At 41.8% G+C, this 22,113-nt stretch overlaps 1 protein-coding gene across 1 annotated transcript; it reads left to right on the top strand.

Annotated features, from left to right (window-relative positions):
- The first annotated feature begins 646 nt into the window (after positions 1-646).
- Positions 647-21,864, top strand: rgs17 (regulator of G protein signaling 17). The gene is made up of 6 exons (XM_068567292.1): positions 647-802; positions 3,541-3,887; positions 7,704-7,834; positions 13,167-13,241; positions 13,328-13,559; positions 14,352-21,864. Exons 2-6 carry the CDS (start codon positions 3,885-3,887, stop codon positions 14,538-14,540), a joined length of 630 nt encoding a protein of 209 aa, XP_068423393.1. The 5' UTR covers positions 647-802; positions 3,541-3,884; the 3' UTR covers positions 14,541-21,864.
- Positions 21,865-22,113: the final 249 nt, after the last annotated feature.

The following is a 22,113-nucleotide window of genomic DNA, read 5'->3' as shown; positions in this document are numbered from 1 at the left end:
TTTCTAATTTGTCTCCTTAGAAGCTTTATTCTACATTGTACAGTCTGTTCTCGTAAGTGCTGACCCACAGCCCTGTGCAGCTTATTTCTACTGAGCACATTTAATTTAAAATCACCTAAGAAGTATGAAACTGTGTGTGCATGCCTGCTTACAAGAGAGAAGAAGAAGAGGAAGAGAAAGAACAAGAATAAGTGCTTTAATAGTCCTTTATTGCATGGGGAAATTCCATTTTTAGACACTGACACAAATGTCCACAAACTCACAGATAACAATACAAAATAACCATGTGTCTATATAATACACTGCAGAATCATTATATTGTGCATATGGTATAAAATACACGTTATGGTCATTATAAACACACTGCAACGGTAAACAACATCAACAACAAGAGAAGGCAAGAGGAGTAAAAGACAAAGATGACTCCCACTACTCCGAATATGGAGGGGCTTTCATGTATTAACATACAGGCGATTGTGTTTGTGAGTTTAAAGATGCTTAAACTCACAACCCACCTTCTCCTCCCCTCCCCTCCTCTCTGTGCATTGCAGACCGTATGCGGCGCCTCGGCAGTGCATCTCCTCGCCGACTGCAGCCCCAGAGCAGCGGTGGCAGCGCGCCTGCGCAGTGCATCCAGGGGCTCGGCGGCGTTCGGTGCTGAAGTGGGGCGGATGGCAGAAAAAACGGCGGCGATGGACATTTCACCGCACGATTCCCGTTTACGATGTCGTTCAATAAGCACCGGGACGTCGCGCTTTTGAACCCACCGCCCTCGGACACTGACAGCCCGACACAGACGAGGGTAAGATGCTGGTTATTCTGCAGTTAGCGCTCCGCACAGGGGCTGGCTAGCTGACGTTAGCACGGCGCTAGCTGACACCTCCTCCTCTCGCTGTGCCGAGAGATAGCGGATCTCTGGGCTGTCGGCTAAAGCTAGCGAGCAGAAAGTGGGTGGTGTTTGATTTCTAAGGGGGGGGGAGAAAAAAAAATCCGGTGCGACAGTCTGCGCTGTGCAGCACCCCCAACCCCCCTCCCCCCTCTTCCTCTCCCCTCTCTCTCCCTCTCTCATCGGTGAATCACTCCGTGGTGTCAGCTGGGAGGGGATCTCCTCTCCCGGCCGGTCCGACCTGCAGATGGTTCGGACAGCTGCAGGGGGGAAACCGTGCGCGACACCCAGCCCGAGCAGCTAGCCAGCAGAGCTAGTGCACAGAGAGGGAGGGAGAGAGAGAGAGAGAGAGAGAGGGAGCAGGGTCCGATGAGCTGCTGACTTGTTATCTGAAGATATGCACAGGCCTTCAGGCGGATGCAACAGACCCCGGTGCTGCGACCGCTCAGTCCACAAACTGTCTTCTCCACTCGAAAGTTCATTTCGCCGCTGCCCTTGACTCCTATTTTAAAACAACAGTTTTGTTTGCTGCTGTTTGTTCCTCTCCTGTCATGCACCGGGGGAAGAGCTCGCGTCGTGCACAGCTGAGGGAGCACCCACACGCTGCAGTCTCCCACGGGTGCGTTGAGTCAGAGGGAGGATGACCCCGATGAAGGCCACGAAGTAAAGTTGTTCGCTGTTGTGCAAGTGATGCGTTGAGTTTAGAGTTTAGAGAAGAGCACAGGTTGTGTTGCCACTACGACCTGATTCATCTCATTCAGCTTTTACTCTTCTGGTGAGAAGTTTCATACACCACCAGCTGTCTTATCAACACATTTGAGATTTGTGTTATGTGTTGTAGGGTGAAGATTTTTTTTTTTTTTTTACGATGCAGACTTCAGAGATATCTGATGTCTCAGAGTTTGGTGTTATGTGATGTGGAGTCCGGCCTGTACGTCATCAATAACATGTTTTAACTTGTATTCATCCAAACTGTCGTCTGCTTGGTTTATTCTAGGGCTGCAAATGACGGTTACTTTTATTATTCATTAATTAGCCAGTTATTGTCTGATGGGAAAGAGGGAAAAGTCATCACTCCAAAGTCCAAGGTGTCAAATTTCTTGCTAAGGAGCAGTCCAAAACCCAAAGATGGACAGTTTTACAGTGATACAAAGTCAATCGAATCAGCGAAATGTTCACAATTGAGAAGCTTTAACAACTTTTTGGGTTGAAAAATGACTTTCAAAAAACTTCAGTTTCCGGATTATTTTTCTGTCAATGACTTAATTGACTTATCTCAACTCGAGCTCAGCGTGTAACTAAGTGACCGTGGCCATCTTCCTCTTGGGACACACAGTTGAAACTCTCACAAGTACAACACAAAAGCCTTCTTTTTGCTTACAACTAGGCAAAATCAGTCTTCTTAGACTTTTCATTTAAAAGATAAAGTTTTGTTTTCAAGCCTCTCGCGTTGAGGGAATGGCCGTTTAGTTTGACTTTGGAACAGTATTGAGACTTTCTGCTGTCTCTTAGTTTTCATTTTTGCCTTCAATGTATCTTGTGTCACATTGAAGGCAAAAAAACAACAACTAATACCTAAAAAAGTACATACAATTTAAGTTTGTCATCTCAAAAACCTAATATGCTGTGGACCTACTATCATTAAGAATGTTCAATGACACATAGTTTTGATTATCTGTTCTCTCTTCCGGTGATCTTCAATGTCTTTTACTTCCTGATTGTAGTCACGGACTGAGTTGTATGAGTGATAGCTCATACAACAAAGAGTCTCCGGTGGTCAACATGTGAACACTTCTTGTGAGGAAGCGCGTCGTCTGAACAGTAATTCCTGTATGAAAACATGCTGCATGAGAGCGACCCAGGGAGCTCCGTCGCCTTCAGGCTCTGAGTCAGTTTCCGTCAGAGACAAAATCCAGCTAATGGCATCTGACTGTGATTGAGTGTTGGGTCGTGACACCACCGATGAGCTTAATCCTTTTCATGATGAGTGTGAAAGTGACGTGAGGATGATGAGGATGATGAGGATACTGCATTTGAGCTAATATTTCCTCTTGTTTTGACCACACCCCTTAGCATATCACAGTTTGAACAATGTGTGATGCAGTGCAGAAATGCCAAAGATGTGTCTGAGATAGTTTAGAAACAACAAATTGTCGTTGCCAATATTAATAAGATCTCAAAGTAGCTCACGAAAACAGAAAACCACCAAATACTCACATTTTGACGGGCAGGAAACAATGGCGAATCAACTTTATTCTTTTTGTCAAACCACTTTTTGATCAGTCGGCGAATCGTTTCAGCCCTTAAACAGTGTGACCGTGACATCATGTATCCACCAGAGAGCACTGCCAAGTTTATCTTTCAACTTTAAAGCACAGTCACAAATTGGGTCACGAACCAAATTAAAAGGATTCTTTTTAAAGATGTTCGTGTTAATAAATTGATATCAGCTGATAGAGCCGATATTAGATCATTGGTCTGAAGTGAGACAGTATGAAGTGAATTGAAAAGCAGGTCCTGCTCTCTCTCTCTGCAGCACTGGCCAGTGTGCACTTCTGTCATTACGGAAGCAACTGATATATTTTCCGTGCGGTTTTCAACGAAAATAAATTCCTGCATTTCTGCTTTGCCTGTTTGCCCTGCTTGCTTTCCAGATGCTGTACCTTGACTGCTCCCTGTACTCTCAAGGCCACCAATGACCCTTTCACTGAGATCCGAGGAAGCGTAGGAGGGGACGGCGAGCGAAAAACGCCAGAGGAGCGGGTCAAATAAGGAAGCAAGGGGAGGAAGTAGTTTGATTTCATATCCGCTCTCGCGTCCCGATTTGTGCCAGTCCATCAGGGATGGTGAGGCCAGTCACGTCTCTTTCCAGCGAGCCAAACAGCCTAGACCGTCCACCAGCTGGGTCGCTCCCTCAATAAGCCTGCTATCGTCCAGCAACCTATTACCTCACGCCATGACTGCTCGGTCTGACCTGTTTTTAGGAACTCGCTAATTCATGGTAAGTTTGACTTCTGTCCAGTGTGATTGTAATGCTTCTTTGTTACAGAGATGTTACATGGAGGAGACATCGGAGCTCCATGTGTGTGACGTTTGAATGAGAGTCCGTCGAGAGGGAAGTAATGATCACCTTTTTGTGTTTGAAATGTTTCAGATCAAGACAAATACAAAAAGTTTGATGAGGAGTTTGAGTAAAAATCCTCAATGAGGCGCTAAATGTCTCCAAAGTACAAATGAGTTTGTTCATTCTGCTATGACCAGTTGGTTGATTGAGGTTTTGGAGGTTCAAGGTTTTTGCAGAACAAACAACATTTCTTTAGCGTTGTTGTTCCAAAGCAGAGCTTTTACACTGCAGCCCAACTTATGAGATCAAAAGAGAAAAGAAGCACAGCGGCTATTTTCATCCCACTTTGTTTTCCACATGTGAAAGTTTATTCTTGTACTTGAAAAAAACAAAAACAAACACTTAACTTTAGGTCCAGTAAGTTGCTCTTTCTCGAGCTTTCAACCACATCTCACGGTCTTCTTCAAAGGATGGATGACAACTAATTGTTGGCGTGACAACTGAGCAAACTGCATCCACTGAGGAAGACCATAACATGGATCTGAAAGAGCCAGAAAAAGTTTGAAAGTGGACTAGAAATGATTATTGTGAAGCAATAACGCCTTTTTTACTTCATTCCATGTGTTTAAGTGGATATGGAGTCAAAATATTTAGGCATAGATAAGCTTCGCCTTTTAATGTTATGTTGTCATGATTGTGATCCACATGATACAGGATATTTCTAATAAACCAAACAAAAGTAGAAAATACAAACCCACCAGGTCCTTTATATTCTTTTGATAGGGCGACACCCACTCTTTTTAGACACTTATTGTCTGCGAGGGGAAACCAAGACATGAATATCTGTGTGTTTTACTGGTGAAACGTGTGAAGAGGCAGGTTTGCGTAGAAGAGCAGCAAACTTCCACAAAAGCATGATCGACTCACACGGACGGTTGCAAAGATATATTGATGAATAAAGCTCTTTTGCAAAGCCCTCTTATTTCTGTAATCCTCATTGGCCAGACGTCCTGCTCTGTGAGGGTGTGAATGAATGTTCCACCTCGCTGCCTTAATTGAAAGAACCGGTACACAGTGCCGTCGGATTTGGCGGTTTTCTGCCCAATTTGGCTACTTTTCGTACTATTTAGACGGGTTCCAACACCGGCTCTCTGCTGAGGGAGTCTTCTTCATGTTCCCTGTTCTTTGTCCCTGTTCAAATAATAATAGAACTAAAACCTGCATACAAACATTCAGGGCTGTATTCCAATAAATCTGTACCTCCCTTACAAATTCACTGTGCGGCTGAAAGTTAAAAACAAGGCTACTTTTATGACGCTCATCTCCTGGCTATTGGCGTGTAGGTGAAATAAGGCGGAGGCCTCAAAGTAGAGCTGCAAACTTGGATGAATACAGTCCTTCATTTTTATTGTGCGGTTACAGAACAAGTACGTGAACACACAAACAGCAAAGGTGATCAGACAAAAATCAATCTGAGGAGTGTAACATAGGTTATTAGGTTTTAGACAGACGGGTGTCAGATTGAAAATGGAAGATTTTGCCTCCTGAAGCAATCTTTGGTTATGTCTAAATAAATAAAATCTCCGAAAATTAAGAGAGGGTCATCTAACTACTTTCCAAAAAAACCTCTGCATTTCTGGCCCATCTTGTAACGCTCTTTGATGTCATCTATTTCATTTTTTTTCATCACATCGGATGTATTTGTATTTCCTCTCTATATTTGCATGTTGTGTCAATGCGGCCTCCTTCTCCGGGTTGAGAACAAAGCCGTGCCCTCGCTGTCGTTTGCATCGAGCTGCCTGTTTTTTCCACAGATGCTGTGTGGTCGCTGCATAACTGATGACCACTCCACCGGTCAGGCGACAGTATTTGCATATCAGGCAGGTCGTCTCGGCCCTAACTGTCTCATCGTGGTGGTAAAAGGCATGTGTAGAGGGGACGAGAGAGGAGGCTCCCCTGTTGGTCCTGGAGCGCACTTGTTTTTATTTGGATTTTGAAGTGATTAATAAGGAATTTAATTCGAGCCATGGCTTTGCAGGTAAGAGCTTCTGGACCGTAGTTCATTAGGGCTTCTTTCGCGTCACACCGCCGGGTCAAATGAATCTTAAACAACCACAAATTGCTGAGTGGATGATGCTGATCTTCATCGTGTTTCCTGGTGTAGATTTTGGCTGCTATCGTTAAAGCGAGGTAAAGGTTTCCCCGGCCTATTTAGTGCATTAAAAGCCAGCCAAGTGTTATCTTCTGTCAGGAGGAAGGTGAAAAATAGTAATATTAGTCGATACTGTACGGTTTTATCTCAGACATTAGAATAACTTCTTAGAGTGTGGTATTTTTATTTGGAGTAGCCTAAAGGGTAGTTTGCCCGTTGGGGCCATTGTGTTATGTTCAAGTGTCTCTTCACACTCCTTCTCCATGCAACGCCGAAGGCACTTTCACCTTCAAAGCCTCTCTAAAGGCCGGGGCGAACCCGCGGCGATGACCAGAGTGAGAACAGACTGGAACTAGTGTGCAGTTGTGTGACAAAGGAACGAAAGTCTTGCTGAACTGTTCAAAGGGAAAGTATTTTGGTAAACGCTGCTCAGTCCATAACTTTGTTTGTTGTATTTAAGAAGCAGCCTTGATACAATTACAAGAAATAGTTATCCTCTGTGCACATTTTAATCTTGAAGAACAATACTGGCCCTCCTTTTGCACTTTTTTGCTGTGCTCTATTGAAAGAAACCAGACAAAACCAGTCACTTTAGCTCACAGAACACAGGAGTTGTTAATCTACTGCTGCCTTGATCAGTTAGTTTGTACGGTTACTGTGTTCGAACCCTTTAAAACATCAAAGTCAAGGCAGCGGTAGACCAGCCGATTGAAGTGTGACCGCCTCCTGCTCATTTTCATTACACGTCACCTACATTAATAAAGATAAAATATCAGAAACATCAACATGAAACCACAACACAAACTCTCTGTTCTGTCTCTTTAAGAGAAATCCCAGTCTGCTCTGATTGGCTTGAGGGAAAAATATAGTGCACCTTTCTTTGCACATCTAGTTCTCAAGCCCTGGCTATACATGCTCATATGCTAATGAGCCGGTATGTGACATAAGAAGGGGAGCCAATTCTAAATGGTGCTTCTTATTCCTCTGTTCACGGGTTGTTGTGCCAAGCGGATACTGAATGAAAAAAAGTTTGTTTTTCAAGATATGTCCCCTTCAGGTTTTTGTTGTCCCTGCTCAGGACTTCATAGCTTCATCTCCCATCCGAGCAAAACACACATTCTAATTAAGGCAACAGCATGTTAATATAAGTCAGTGATTGTGTGTGTGTGTGAATTTGTATGTATATACTGCAAACACTTGTCGGTCTGCTCGTGTGATTTAAAGACCCTGTTTCTCCGTCAGTGTCTGCAGACATTAAAATGAATGTGTAGCGTCTTTCAAAGCCAAGAAAAAGATGTGGCTTAATGCCAGAAACCCTCGAACCGTACAAGGAAGGGAATCCTCTCGGTCCTGCTTGAGTGCTCTTTCTCTCTCTCGCTTCATCTCTCTTACACACACACACACACACACACACACACACATATACACACACACACACACACACAGAGTTCCTTTTATGTTTTCCCCTCTAATAAGACATATTGCTAGCGAGTCAAAAGTAAACATGGGGTTCCAAATTTGAAACTGCACTCTCTGTTGTATTATTATTAATTTGAAGGGTATTCAACAGTGTTTGTTTTCTGTGTGTATCCATCGCGAAGCCCCGGAGTGTGAGTGGAGTGGAGATGAGAAAAAGGCAGGCGGCGCACATCGAGGCCCCACCCCAGGCCCCCGGGCAGCCCCGGCCCAACACCTGCTGCCTCTGCTGGTGCGGCTGCTGCAAGTGTCTCTGGTAAGAAAATACTACATTGTACCATAGCATACTATACCATACTATGCTATACCACACTATACCACACCATACTATACTCTACCATACCATACTAAACTACACCATACCATAATATGCCATGCATACTATAGCATTCAATACCATACTATACTATACAACACTTTATCACACATTACCAGACTATACTACACCATACTATAACACACAATACCATATTCTAACATACTATATCCTACAATAATATACCAGACATTACCATAATACGCTGTACTGTCCCGTATAATACCAGACTATACTATAATATGTCATAATATGCCTATACCATACCATACCATACTATACTATACCATAATATACTATACCATTGCATATTACACCATACTATACTTCCCACCATGCTATAGTATATACCATACTATACTATGCTATAGCACATTATACTATACCATACTATACTAATCTATACTGTCTGTTCCTGCAGAATCTGATAGCACCCGGTTTTGGTTAGTTTGACCTTATTTTGTATTTCAGGTCGACTAGCTTTATTTTAAACAGCTATAACCCCAATTGAATAGATTATTAAATTAATGTTAAATTAAATTGATGTCAATTTGGCCCATTGAGTACTGCAATGTAGCCACTTATTGAAGAGTTTGACAAAAAAACAAGGGCTGGCGGGCTGTGAACACTGTGGTATGATGTCATATGGGGGACTTTCAGCTAATTTCTTTGCAGCCAGTAACTTTTTTTTAAGACTCTGCAAAGATGCTTGTGATGCATAACTGCAGTTCATCTGCGTGGATGCTTAGAAGCAGGATCATACGTGTAAATTTGAACACCCAGCCAAAGCAACCTTATTTAACAGTTTTCAGAGTTAAACAGTTTATTTGTTCATTATATTGGCCAACATATTTGACTCAAAGGGCTTCCTCTGTCTTTGGACCATCTGTCAGATAAGAAACAAGTCCCAAAATTATGGGGGAAGTTGCCTGAACAAAACACAAGCTGTACTGGAGAGTGTACAGGACGATTTTATTGTTTCGCCGTTAGTGTTTTTATGAACTGGTTGCCGTTCTTTTTTTCTTTTGAAGTGAAATATTTCTTTTTAGGGAGGTGGGTGGGGGGATAAATCAATGCATAAAAGGTGGCAGCGGTCGGGTATCTGGTGATGTTTATCTTGGTGGTAAACTTCAGGCAGTCGCTGGCAGTGTTTCCATTCATATTTATTCTCACTTGAAGCATTGCCTTAAAAAAGCTTTGTGGAAACGGCAAAGTTTAAAAAAACATACTCAATTGCGAAAACACTTTTTTAGGCTCGTTTCGGAGAAATAGTCGATGCGCTTAATAGATTATGGAAACACTTTCGCCGAATAAGTTCTGACGTAGCGAACATTTAACTCCCGTGACCGATCAGCCGCTCTTGCTGTCGGAATCTTCTCTGATTTTCCCACATCATGTGAATGCTCGTCTTTGTCTCCGGACAACATTAAACATGGCCAATGTTTCCTGATATGAAAGAACAATTGAACCATGCCCAACTAAAGACGAAAAAAGAGAGAATATTAAAAGTGAGAGAATAAAGCGTGAGGTCTAAATATTACAGTACAGGAACAGTTGGCTTGTCCTTTCGCTCTATCTCTCCCTCTCTCTCTCTTCCCCACCGACTAAAAAAGACTCCTCTCCATTTTTTCTCTTGTAGATGATCATCCGACTTGCTTAGTTCATTTGCTGGAAATAGTTGATGGAAAAATGAGCGTGCTTCACATTTATTTTTCAAAAGTTTGCTCAAACTTGAATGAACAATTGAATGGAAGGATAGCAAAAAAAAAGTGGCTATTGTTCCTTATAGAGCTAAAATAATTAGATTTGTCAATTTGTCAAAATATTTATTGATTCTTCAACAAAATGCAAAAAATGCTTTGGTTACAGCTTCTCAAAAATGTGACTATTTCATGTTTTTGTAAAGTGAATATCTTTGGCTTCTGGAAGCAAACCTTTATACATGGAAGCAGAAGCTTTGTGAAACGATGGTTGGCATTTTGTAACATGTTCTAAAGCAAAGGATGTTTTGTTTAATCGCGAACATAATCACGAGTTGCACCTTTAATTCCTGCCTTACATTTTCAACTAAACATGTCTGTGTGCTCACAGTTACCGGGTTACAAGCTTGCACTTACTGCCCCTGAGCAAGGCACCGAAAGCAGTAAGTGCTGTGCCTCACTGGGGCTGCACTCTTGCCGGGAGAGAAGAGTGAATGAAACATTGTTTTCAGGCAGTGAATGGTGAATGTGCTGCTTCTTTCACACCACTTCATCTGAAGTGGTGGCAGCTTGTGGACTCGGGCCCCTGCAGTGAGCGCTCTGTGACTCCTCTGGGTGTTGCTCAATCAAATGCCGGTGTCAGATATCCTCGAAATGGTCCTGGAAAAGTGTCTTCAGCGCCCGACATGTTTCTTTATTTTAGCGTGAATGCTGGGAGGGACAATTTTGCTTTTTCAGTGCAGGTTTGCGTCAGTTACATGGAAATCACTCCCTTGTGTCCCTTTCTCTTTTTTCTTTTCTTTTTTTTTACACTCGTATTTACGACTTGTGAGAGTCACAGGAGATCTCGTCTGCCGCTGTGGTGAAGTTTAGGGACTGAAGGAGAACAAAAGTGTGAATGGGTTCTCCAGGCTGGCGAAATGACAAATATCCCATCTTAAAAACCTACAGGGGTTCAAAACTATTCAATTTCGTATTTTTGCCCATTATCCATAAATGACGCAGCACAGAGTGTGACGCCTTATTCCTATTCATTCCTGTTGGTCACTTTAAAGTCACAGCACTGGACAGGAGAAAGCTGATTTGTGAAGTTGAGATGACGATTTACGTGTTCGGTACTTCCTCATTTTACTGTTAAAAAAAACAAATATAGTGGCAACCTCCCTGGAGGGAGACCCCTCGAAGTTGCCGTTGGCTAAGTTGTGTGTAATTTCCACTAATACAAATACAAAACATTGTGTTTTCGGTTTAAAAGGTCCATGTTTCTTTGAAGCGGTGACGTCTCCAGTCTGGATCTGGAGCGCACAGCTGATAGTTACATGTTTTGTTGACATGACGTAACACAGCGTTTGCTGTTGGGACACGGCGTCTCACTCTCATTGGCAGAGTTCTCTGCTGTCATTACGCTTGTTGATGTTTTCATGTATTCCTTGTTCAGCTCAACCGATCCCCACTGAAGGTGTTTTTGAAGTCTGACACGATGCTTTCATGATATTAAATGTATTAATCCGCCCTGTGAGGCTCCCACTGTGTTGTACGCTGCACAGACAGCCATGTAAATCACACAAATATCCTGCTGTGTGTGTGTGTATATGTATATGTTTTTAACTTGTTTATCACATCTATATTGATTGATGAAGGCTCCGAGTCTGTCCGTGAGCTCCGGAGCAGATTGCCATTACTCAATGAATCAATACATGATCCGACAACACTTTTCTCCCCCTGGAGCAGACATGGAAAGTATTTTTGGTCCAGTAAACGTCTGCTGTCAGTCAGCCTGGGGAAGGAGTCGGTGTGGACTGGATGAGCCGTCTCTCTTCTAGTGGGGATTCCCAGTAAAACGTTACATTTCATTTTCCATACATGAAAGTGACTTTGTTTGACTCCCATCATGCGCTGCATTCAGTGCTCATGAGACAGACGGTCTGCTGTACTGCTGCAAAATATATATATATATATATATATATTATTACTTTTTTCAACATTGTGCAAAATAACTTTTTTTTTCTTAATCGTATGCTGTTAGAATTGTTTCTTTTTTTAAATTGCTTTTATGTTTTTACTATATCTACCTCACTCTTAATGCTACTCTATTTTGCACTGTGTCAGTATTACTTCTTATTCACATATTAAATATGTGTTCTATATATTATTACTCTTATTGTGCTCATGTTTGTATTTTGATTCAATCTTTGATCAAACTCTGGCACGAGAATTTCCTCCTGGATTAATAACGTTGTACCTTATCTTATGGTATTTTAATTTAGAATATGAGTCGACAGCCCTGATGGCTCACAGCACACTGTTGTGTTTAGTTTTTGTATCCATCCTTTTCGCTCCTGTCTCCCCTTCCTTTCGAACCCCTCCTCGTCCGCCCTCAGACAAGGCCCTTATCTAGCTGGAGTGCCTTCTATTTCCATCCCTACATCACATGCAAAACAGCTGTGAAGAACAGTCTGTATATTTAGCTGTATTGTGAGGGAGCCCGCGGGCTACGGCTAGCTTAGCTTATTACTACCGCACAATGGGGACTTTGACAAGAGACAGCAAGAGGAAGGAAAGAGCCTCCATGGTGTGATGCAGCATGTGTGACTGAGCTACGCTAGACAGAGAGGCTCCCGTGTGTGTGTGTGTGTGTGTGTGTGTGTGTGTGTGTGTGTGTGTGTGTGTGTGTGTGTGTGTGTGTGTGTTTTCAAGTGTTGACATAAAGGTTTTCACTTCATGGACTTTGAGCATGTCGTTTCACGCTCACACTGCTGCTTCCGGAGAGCTATTGATAGCTGGACGAGATGAACTCTGCATCTCTCAGGAGAGACGCATTTAGCAGTTACTTTCATAATTGATTTGTCCACCTGCTTATTTTCTTGATTCATTGTTTGGGCTATAAAATGTCCAGAAATTGTAAAATGGTACACAAATACAGGCAATACAAGCTCAAAAGTGTGACGCCGTGACGAGATCGTCTTCGCAGATTTGCTTGAGAATGGCAATCATCCAAATGGATTAATGTTCCATTGATCCAATAATTATTAAATCAATCAATAGTTTCAGCTCTAATAACAGAGAGATTTGTGCACACGGCCCTCATTGACAGGCTGCAGATGGTACTCCAACAATTTAGTAATGCACTTTCATAAAGTTTAAAGAGTAAATAAAGTCACAGATTGCAGAAGTTGCAGGTTGAGATATCTCCACTTTTAGTCTGAAGGATGGGTCAAACTCTTGATGAGACAAACCTACCTACTGATACTTACTGATGAGGATCTTGTTGATCGGATCTGGACGTCCTACGTGAGGAGAAATCAAGCTGTTGCATTTTATTTGTGTTGGGCATTAACAAAGGGTGATGAATGCTGATTTGTCTGGAGATAAATTAGAGAAACAAAAATAAAATCACACTATCTTTTAGAAGTGATATTTTTTATTACAATCAATGTATTGCTGCAGCCTTATTATGCAAGATGTATCTCCGTGGACAAGTTCATCTCGTAATAACTCATCCATTTAAAGTGCCAGAAATAAGTGCAAACTTTGATTTTGGCGAGCACACTCATTACTTGTCCCCTTTCCAGGACTGAAGACAGGATGGAGCGGAGTGAACGACAGACCTGCACCAAGATGGACAGTATTGAAGCTGCAGATGAACAGTAAGCCCAGCCACCGTCATCCTTGCGCGCTTGTGTCAGTATGGTTGCGTGTGTCCGTCTTCATTTTGTGTTACGTCCGACTGCAGACACCCGAGTCTGGACGAGGTGCTGTCGTGGGCACGGAGCTTCGAGATGATGCTGCGCTCGCTGGAGGGCCGGGAGGTCTTCCGGGAGTTCCTGCGCTCGGAGTACAGCGAGGACAACCTGCTGTTCTGGTTGGCCTGTGAGGAGCTGAAGAAGGAGATAGATCCCACAGTGGTGGAGGAGAAGTCCAGGATCATATACGAAGACTACGTGTCCATACTATCACCCAAAGAGGTACCAGCTCCATCTGTGTTGAATAAGCAGAAGTGAGCCGAGCGCTGCCATGCTAGAGGACAATGCTCCAGGGATGGCAGTGTCATGTGTTGCTAGATTGAAATGGATGTTTTCGTATATACATTCACTGTCTGCAGATGATGAACCGTAATGACTTTCCATGTAGAAAGTCAAGCAAAGTCAAAGCACGCAACTAATATTCCTCGATGGACATACTTGTGCTAACTGTATTTGTTTGTTTTTTTACCCTGCGAGTAAATCTCTCTGCTGTAAGCGTTTATACTAACTTATAACACAAATAACTTTACTGCTAGCAAAATACCTCTGCTAATAAATTCCCCGCTGTACTTTATGACTGCTGTGGTTATGTCAAAGCGGGCGACTAACGCAGCTATTTGACTGAGTAATCCCGACTTGGATGTGATTTTCAGGACTGGATTTAGTGGTTTAGGAGCCAGAGGCGAACACGGCCCAGCTTTAGTTTTTACCCTTTTTTTCTCAAACTGGGAATGTTGGTGTTGGTAGAGGGATGACTATAAAACTACAAACCATAATATAATAACACACAGTAAGTTCTGAACTTCAAATAAAGAGTGAAAGGGAGGCCACATCAGCACAATGTGCTAAAACGTAATTAAAAGCATAATAATGCACCTTATTCTTAAATTGTTATATTTTGTAAGTACTTGGCGCTACAGCTGCACTTTTTACAATGCTAAATATATTTCTCATTCACCATTTACTTTGCAAACACCATGGTTAGTAAATATAGTGTATTTCCCTTCCTCCCAGGTGAGTCTGGACTCGCGGGTCAGAGAAGGAATAAACCAGACCCTGGCGGAGCCCAGCAACCTGATGTACGAGGAGGCCCAGTTCCAGATCTACACCCTGATGCACCGCGACTCCTTCCCCCGTTTCCTCAACTCCTCCGTTTACAGAGACCTCCTGGCCAACAGGAGGCGCACCTGCCTCGACACCTAGACTCCTCCACCCTCGCTCGTCGCCATCGTTAACGCCAACGAGACTACTACTTAAAACTTCAAATACTACTATGGTGCCAGAAGTCGGGTTTGGAAAATCTCTCCCTCTTTTTTTTTGATTGAAAAAGACTGAATGACATCCAAGATAGCTGGCTGTTGTTTTTTTTTTAATTTATATTTTTTAAGCAATTTATATCCAGTTCTCCACTGGAGCCAGGTCGGCCTTTGCTGGTTGGTTATTGGTCAATTTAAGACCATTAAGTCTGGCCAGTGATTGTTTAGCTAGCAATTTGTGCTGTTTGTTACGGTTGACTGGCCAACCCACTTGTCAGCTGTCGGTTGAAATGGCCAACCTGAAGGCCAGCTGCTGGTTAACTGTGGAGAAGGACTCCTCAGTCGGTGGGGATGGAGGGAGGGAGGGAGGGAGGGAGAGAGAGAGAGAGAGAGAGAGAAAGGACAAGCCAACTGTTCCTGTACTGTAATATTTAGACCTCATGCTTTCTTCTCTCACTTTTAATATTATCTCTCTCTTACTCATTATTTCACATAGTTGTTTTTTTTTAATTCTGTCCCATTCCTCAGATGTGTAAAATTTTGTTTTTTAATTTCTTTACTGTCCAAACATGACACCTGGTTGTTAGTGGGAGTTGGGGCGTCTCTCGCCCGTTCAACCAGTTGAAGCACTGGCTCTGCATGTAACTCTCTCTCTCAACAGTAGCTTGACGATGTAAGCCGCGGACTGCAACCGTTTTTTGAATATCGAGATGTCCGACCTGTCTCTCTGTCTGGATGTCTACATTCAGTGAAGGGAAAAAAAGTACACTTCTGCCAATTTTAAGCTTACTGCAGTTTTTTATTGAGGCGATTTGAGGGCTTCTTGAGCAAAGGCAGAAGCACCAACTCATCCATCCATCCACCCGTCCATCCATCCACCCGTCCAAGCACTTTCCTTCTTTAGGATTCTTTAACTGGGAGAAGTAAGGGCTAGAATTTGTGGTTGGGCAGCTACATGTATTATTACTACCCATGAACTTTAGACAAAAAATCTCTCCACTGAGAAAATCACAATGCCTTTACATGTAAAAAAAAAAAAAAAAAAAATGCACCACAAGCGCTGCTGAAGTTTTTCTGGAAAGCAACCACAGTTTGTCCAACGATCCCTACCTCCCATCTTTTTTTTTCCTCCCTCCATCTCCTCCCTCCAACTCAGATCATCAGAGGTGCCCATTGTGTGTGTGTGTGTGTGTGTGTGTGTGTGTGTGTGTGTGTGTGTGTGTGTGTGTGTGTGTGTGAGGGGGTAGGAGGGAGGGGGGGACACTGCAGACTCCAAATAGTCCTTTAAAAATGTTCATGCAGAAAAAGAGGGTTTACATTTTGGTGTTTTATGTATCGAGCATTATGGAAAGCTGGTTCTACTTTGAGAATAAAAGCAGATGCAGCGGGCACTGATCTCATTTGAAAAGGTTACTAGGCCCTGGCTTTTTGTCTTTGAGGTAACATCGCGGTCCCTGACGTTGGACGTCCAGTATCGCGCTGCAGCCACGTGACCCGGGTGCCAAACATGATGTCAAAGATGCTGCGAAGCGATATCAGATGTGACTTGTCACCAGGCTGTGGAGTCTTATGGTGCATGTGTGTTTCTCCAGCAGATGGAGCTGGGAGTGTATGGTAGTCCTTCAGTTAGATACTACCCATTAAAGACACTTTTTTTTTAAAACCAGAGCTAGTGAAGAGGGTTGCTATAACAATGCTAACCTGCTAGCGAAGGCATATGTGTAGTCATGCTCCTCGCTAGCCCTCTCAACAAGGCCAACTAGGTTTCAGCATGCTGTAGGCAAGCAGCCAGCATGCCTGTGCTAGCTCGCCACGCTAATCCTCCATCCCACTGCCAGCCCTTACACACTCTGGTTTGTTTTTCTAACCCGACTTTGACAGCATGCGATGTTAATGGCTATGTGTGTGTATGGTACAGTTACACACTTAACAGAAAAATGTTGAAAAAAAAAATAAACTTAAGGGGGGGGGTCTTGCCCATATGTCCCGTTAACATTTTGAAAAGGACATTTTGTTTTTTGATGATGTGAACATTTGAACTTTGTTCCTGGCCTGTGGCTGTGCAGTAGAAAGTGCATGAATGCAGTATATGCCATTTTGTTTAATGAACTGGGCCTCCCAAGTCCAATAGCTGACCTCTTGGTTTGGTGGCAGTACTAAAGTGTCAATGAAACAGTGCCACTCCTCACTGATACGTGTAAGCATCCGTGTTGCCATCTCCTTTAACTACCTGAAGTTCACGTGCCAATTGATCCAATTCAAGAGTAGGCGGTGCAAGATGTCTAGCAGACTATTGAAGTGCAATTGGATGTAGTTAGTGATTTTAGATCGGTGTCCCACTATGTTAGACTGGTTTTGAATTGTCAGACGTTTATCTTATAAATTACTAACTGCAACAGAATACTCAAAATGTTTTAATGCCACTGTTGGATTATTCTAGAGACGGGCTGTTTTCTAGTTAACATTTGCAAGTTTTACAAGAGGACTTCAATAACAACGCAGATATTTAAATATATCTTTAAAAAAAAAAAAGAGTCCTTTTCAGCCTCAATAGAAAAAAAGAGTCCATGGAATCATGGGGTTTTGAGTTTATATTTACTTACAGTGTTAAAATTCTAACCCAGTGAAGCTGCCATGTCAAAACCAGGATATTATATTACAAAAGATTGAAGAATTGGTTATAAATATGTAAAATGTACACTGTAATGTCAAGAAGGCAAGTCTAAACCAATAATCACCAACAGTTTTGCAATGTTCCTTAGTGAAAATGTTCTATATTTAACCTTTGGCAATACAGTGCTCACACACAGACTACAGCAACACCCGTAAGGACTTGATTGATAACGCTTAGCTGCTGTAATGCAGAGCTGTGCATGCATGAAGCATAACAATACACGGCAACCAATGAAGGATCCGTTGTCAAACATACTCATTGGGGCCGTTTTCATTTCCTGGAACCACTTTAGATGTTGTATTTGGACAACTTTGTAACTTTTTTGACTCGGTAGAAGAAAGCCTGCCACTCGTCAGGCTCTCCTTGCAGACGAATCCCTCTTCTGCACAGTACAGCTATGTTCCCTTGTTGCTGGGTCCACACGGTTATCAACACGTGAATGTTTCACCAAGAACTAGATAAGGAAATCATGGTGCAATTCAACCACGTTTACATTTATAAATTGTGAGATGTGTGTACCGTATTAAATACTAAGCTAGCTGTCCCTAGTGTGAGCAGAGAAGCCAGCAGATCTCTGTAGTGCTCAACTCCAGGAGCACGTTACAGGGTTTACAGGGAGGACAGGCGCAGCCGAAACCCAGGTAATGGTGTTTTGCAGGGAGGGACGGGCTCACGTCCTTCCTTCTTAATTTATTGTGACTTTTACACAGTGGAGGGAAAGTACACTGTTGTTTATTTTGAATAACTTCATTTCAAATGTAGATTTCACAAGCAATGACGATGACGTGAAGTGATGTAGTGTCATCGCTGAGTTTAGAGTTTTGTCTTTAAATTTCCAATGGGTTCCAAGTGAGTGGGTTTCTGAAAAAAAAACGTGCCGGTGGTTTTTATCGACCGCACAAAGGTTGAGAGCTGAAGTGTCCTGATGGGGTGGAGGAGGATGGAGAAGCTTTGGCCTTAGTGACACGTTTTTTTTCTTCTTCTTTGTATAAAAAAAAAACAACAACAACAACAAACGTCTCTGTAGGCTTTCCACTACCTCTCATGTTGGTTAATTTATTTCACATCTAGTTGTCAATGTAAAAGTTGTTTTTAGATCTACTTGAAGCCTAACACTGTAAACAAAAATGTGCACAGAAAAATGACTATGTATATGACCAGAGGGGTTACAGAGAGCTTGGCCTAGTCAACATTATTTTTTTGTTTGTATGTATGTTTGGTTTTAATTGTGCTGAGCTGAACTAGATTTTGCATCTCTATAAAGAATTCAGGAATCCACTGTCTAAGGGCTAATCCCATTTTTGCCTATGCAAATCTGTTTCTGTGGGTGAGTTGGGAAAGGGCGAACTAGCATACCTTTCACCTGTTTTAGATGGACCATGGTTTACAATGCCCTTTGCTGATATTCTTCAATCTTATTCAGCAAAAATGTACGCTTATTTTTGTTTCTATATAAATATTTTAGATATATATCTATATATATAAAGAGAGAGAGATATATAGATATATATAACAAGTAATATACAGAGAAAAATAGTATATGCCTTCGTGATGATAAAAAAGAAACCTTGCTGAAAACAAATAAATGTGTTGTTGTCTGACATTATGTGGCTGTGTGCTGGAGTCTTGGTGAGATGATATTTTAGATGACTGGAACTCAAGTGACTGTTAAGCGACGGACTAAAAGGTCAGGAAAGACTCTCATTGCTCAGCTACAACACTTGTAGCTGACCCTGTGCAGTGTTTCCTAATTGGAGGGGGGAGGGTGGGGTATTTATTTATGGAGCAACTTCATCATGACTTTCTGTGACGGATATTGTTATCCACCCCAGCCTGTGAGGCTAATAAGGTATTCAGGCCACCCAGAACTTTTTTCACTGTCACATTTAGTCATTTTTAAAGCTAGACTATGTAACTTTTACTAAACAAAGGCCATTGTTGCCGCTGGTAAAAGAGATTTTTTCTAAAAACATTGTGAAAGTAGAACAAGTAGAGTCAAGTCATAACTGACCCAGTAATGTAATTTAAAGGGGCGAGAGCCGAGCAAAGTTGGCTAGCGTTAACTAGCATTGGCCACCAAAAGCTAGTGGTCGCTCAAAACCAAAGTGAGGCTGCAAAGCTCTAGAAATGGAGCAAAGGTGCGTTTTACTGCTTTTGAGTTCAACTTCTCAACTGGAAGAGTCAAAAGAGGCATAGTCTAACTTTGAAGGGCGGAGTTGGAGCATGTGCGCTGTCCGTATTGTACGTGAGTCACGTTTTACAATCGGTAATCCATTAATGAAATTTAAAAAAAAAAAAAAAAACACAAAAAAACACTCTTAATTAAATAATGAACATTTTATCGTTTGTCAGTGGACACTGCACATTGTGGGTTTGTAATGTAATGTGTACAGCACCATGTCGGCAGCAAACAACAGCAACTTATTTTTCTATTCTTCAATTTCTTGTTCTTTTTGTAGCCACATCCCGTCAGACTATCACTGTGCTAAAAGAGTAGCGTTCAGGAGGAACACATCAGCAAAAGTGGGCTTAATGTTTTTTTTTTGTTTTTTTTTAACTACTCAACTAATGCAAGATGAAAGAAAAGTTAGTAATACGTTACTCGCGAGACCATTTAGGATTTAGGTCTAATATTTTTTTTTAACCCTTTATAGAAAATTCCAGTCATGAATGAGATGAGGAGGGTTGACGTCGTATGGATTATTTGTCCACAGTTCCTCACAGTGCACCGAGGATTAAAGAACCATTGGTCTATTGACTGATGTTGCTTTAAACCCAACCTGCTTTGTGTGTTTCCTCAGTTGAATTTGGTGCCTCTTTAAGCTTCACCACAGACCTCAAGATCTCTTTCTGTCTTCTCCGTGTGTCTGCGTCCGTCTCCCGTTCTCTCTCTCTCTGTTGCGCCACACATACAACGCTAGTTGGACGTTTCCCTGTTTTACAGCCAAAATGATGTTTGTTCCTCCTGCTGTAACACCCTCATATTGTCTTTTTTGTACCTCTCTCAGAGGTGTTTGTGCTTCTTTAGGAAAGAGATTATATTTGTGCAGGTACCCGGTTGAAGTTGGTTTCAACAGTTTTAGGCAATCACTTTTCTCTTTATTGATTTAGATGCCTAAGCCTCTTGGTTCTTGTCATGCCGTTGTAGATATCACAGTCGTCGAGAGAGGATCGGCAGGTGACGATATAAAGAATTTTACTATCACTTTATGCGGTTAAAAAAAAAAAGTGACATTTTTTCTATTCAGCATGCTTTTTGCTAAATAAATGAAATAATTCAGTTATTTGCTATAAACGATACTGTATGAGTATGTATTCAAGTACTGCAGTATGCAGACAATTAAAAATATCAGAAACTCTTTTGAGAGGTTCATATTTTTCTTCTAGTATGTTTCACTAATATTGACGGTTATGGTTCTTAATTCTTGTTTCGAGTGTCTCATGAATTGCCAAAATGATAAAAAAAAAAATGACCCTCTTTGTATTAACAATTACGGACCATGACTGGTTGTTTCCACATACGTGACTTTCAGAGCAATTTTACCAAGACAGTGATAGTGCAACGGGCGTTTTAATCAAGTGTTTTGACAGTTGAGCTCAACTTTTCACTAGTTTTCACTGGTTGCTTGACAGCTCTTGATGACGTCTGAGATCCTAATTGTTTTATTTACATCAAGGCCGGTAAAATAATGTCCTTGTGCTCACTAAAGGTCAACAAGTTAGTGGGGAGTAAAATGTATTCTTTATTATTTTTGCCACATTCAGCAAATATGACCTCAAGGTTACAGATTTCAAATGTGTGTTGCCAAAAGATCAGTTTTGCTCTTTTAAAGCGCCCTGAGATGCAGTACTCCCTTCACTGTAGCATTGAAATTACTTTCTTATCTTATCAGTAGGTGAAACCTCATCCTCTGTTGGAGAATATCACGGGAGGGACTCTTCACATCGAGCCTCATTTTACAGGGACGTGGATCTGTAATTTAAGACAGTTGGTACAAATTCAACAGCACTGAGCATTAAGTCATTTGTTGGCTACATTGTGAGAAACATTTAATTATGTAGGTGTTGGCAATCTGTGCATGATAATACAATACACATGTGACTGTTGACGGTGAGGACAGTAGACTCAAGATTAAAGAACTATTTACACCCAAGTCTTACTGATGAAATGTGGATTTGTTTGCTAAAAGACCCAGCTTGCTTAACAAATTTACAGTAGCTGTGTCAAATTGTAAAAGACACTTTCCTTGCCAAGAGTTTGGTGAGAAGATCGAGACCGCTCTCGTATGTGTGCGCTAACTATGAAGCTACAACCAGCAGTCAGTTAGCTCAGCTTAGCTAGGACTAGCTAGCCAAAACTGAAGCTCACTGATTTGTCTCCTTTGAATAATGCGTTGAAAAATAAAGTGCAAAAACATTGTTGTATGTGAGTTCATATGTCCGACTATCCTATAACTCCTATCATAATTTTGCTAAGCTAAGCTAACCGTTGCTGACTCCAGCTTCATATTTATTATACAGACCTGACAGTGGTTTCTAATCATCAATCTACTCTCTACAAGGAAAGTGAATAAGGGTAAAAAAAAAAAAAAAAGAATATTTTTCAAATAGTTACGCTATGTAAAAAAAACAATGGAATAAAAAGAGGTGAAAACAAGGTTGAATTTGCGTGACTCACTGGTCAATGAAACTGTCCCAGTGTGCATCTTTGGTGGATAAAATGTGCCACAATTATAATCTCCCTTTTTGTTTCAATGTGAAGGGGTCAAAATGTTGCTAACGAAACACATTTTATTTGTCTCTTCTGGTTGCTGTCGTGGGTTTTTGTGTCATCTCTGAATCACCC

This window comes from Clinocottus analis, unplaced genomic scaffold, assembly GCF_023055335.1.
Source record: "Clinocottus analis isolate CAN_PGR_092001 unplaced genomic scaffold, fCliAna1.0.p SCAF_8, whole genome shotgun sequence".
Lineage (NCBI taxonomy): Eukaryota > Metazoa > Chordata > Actinopteri > Perciformes > Cottidae > Clinocottus > Clinocottus analis.
This window is presented reverse-complemented; position numbering and strand designations above follow the sequence as displayed.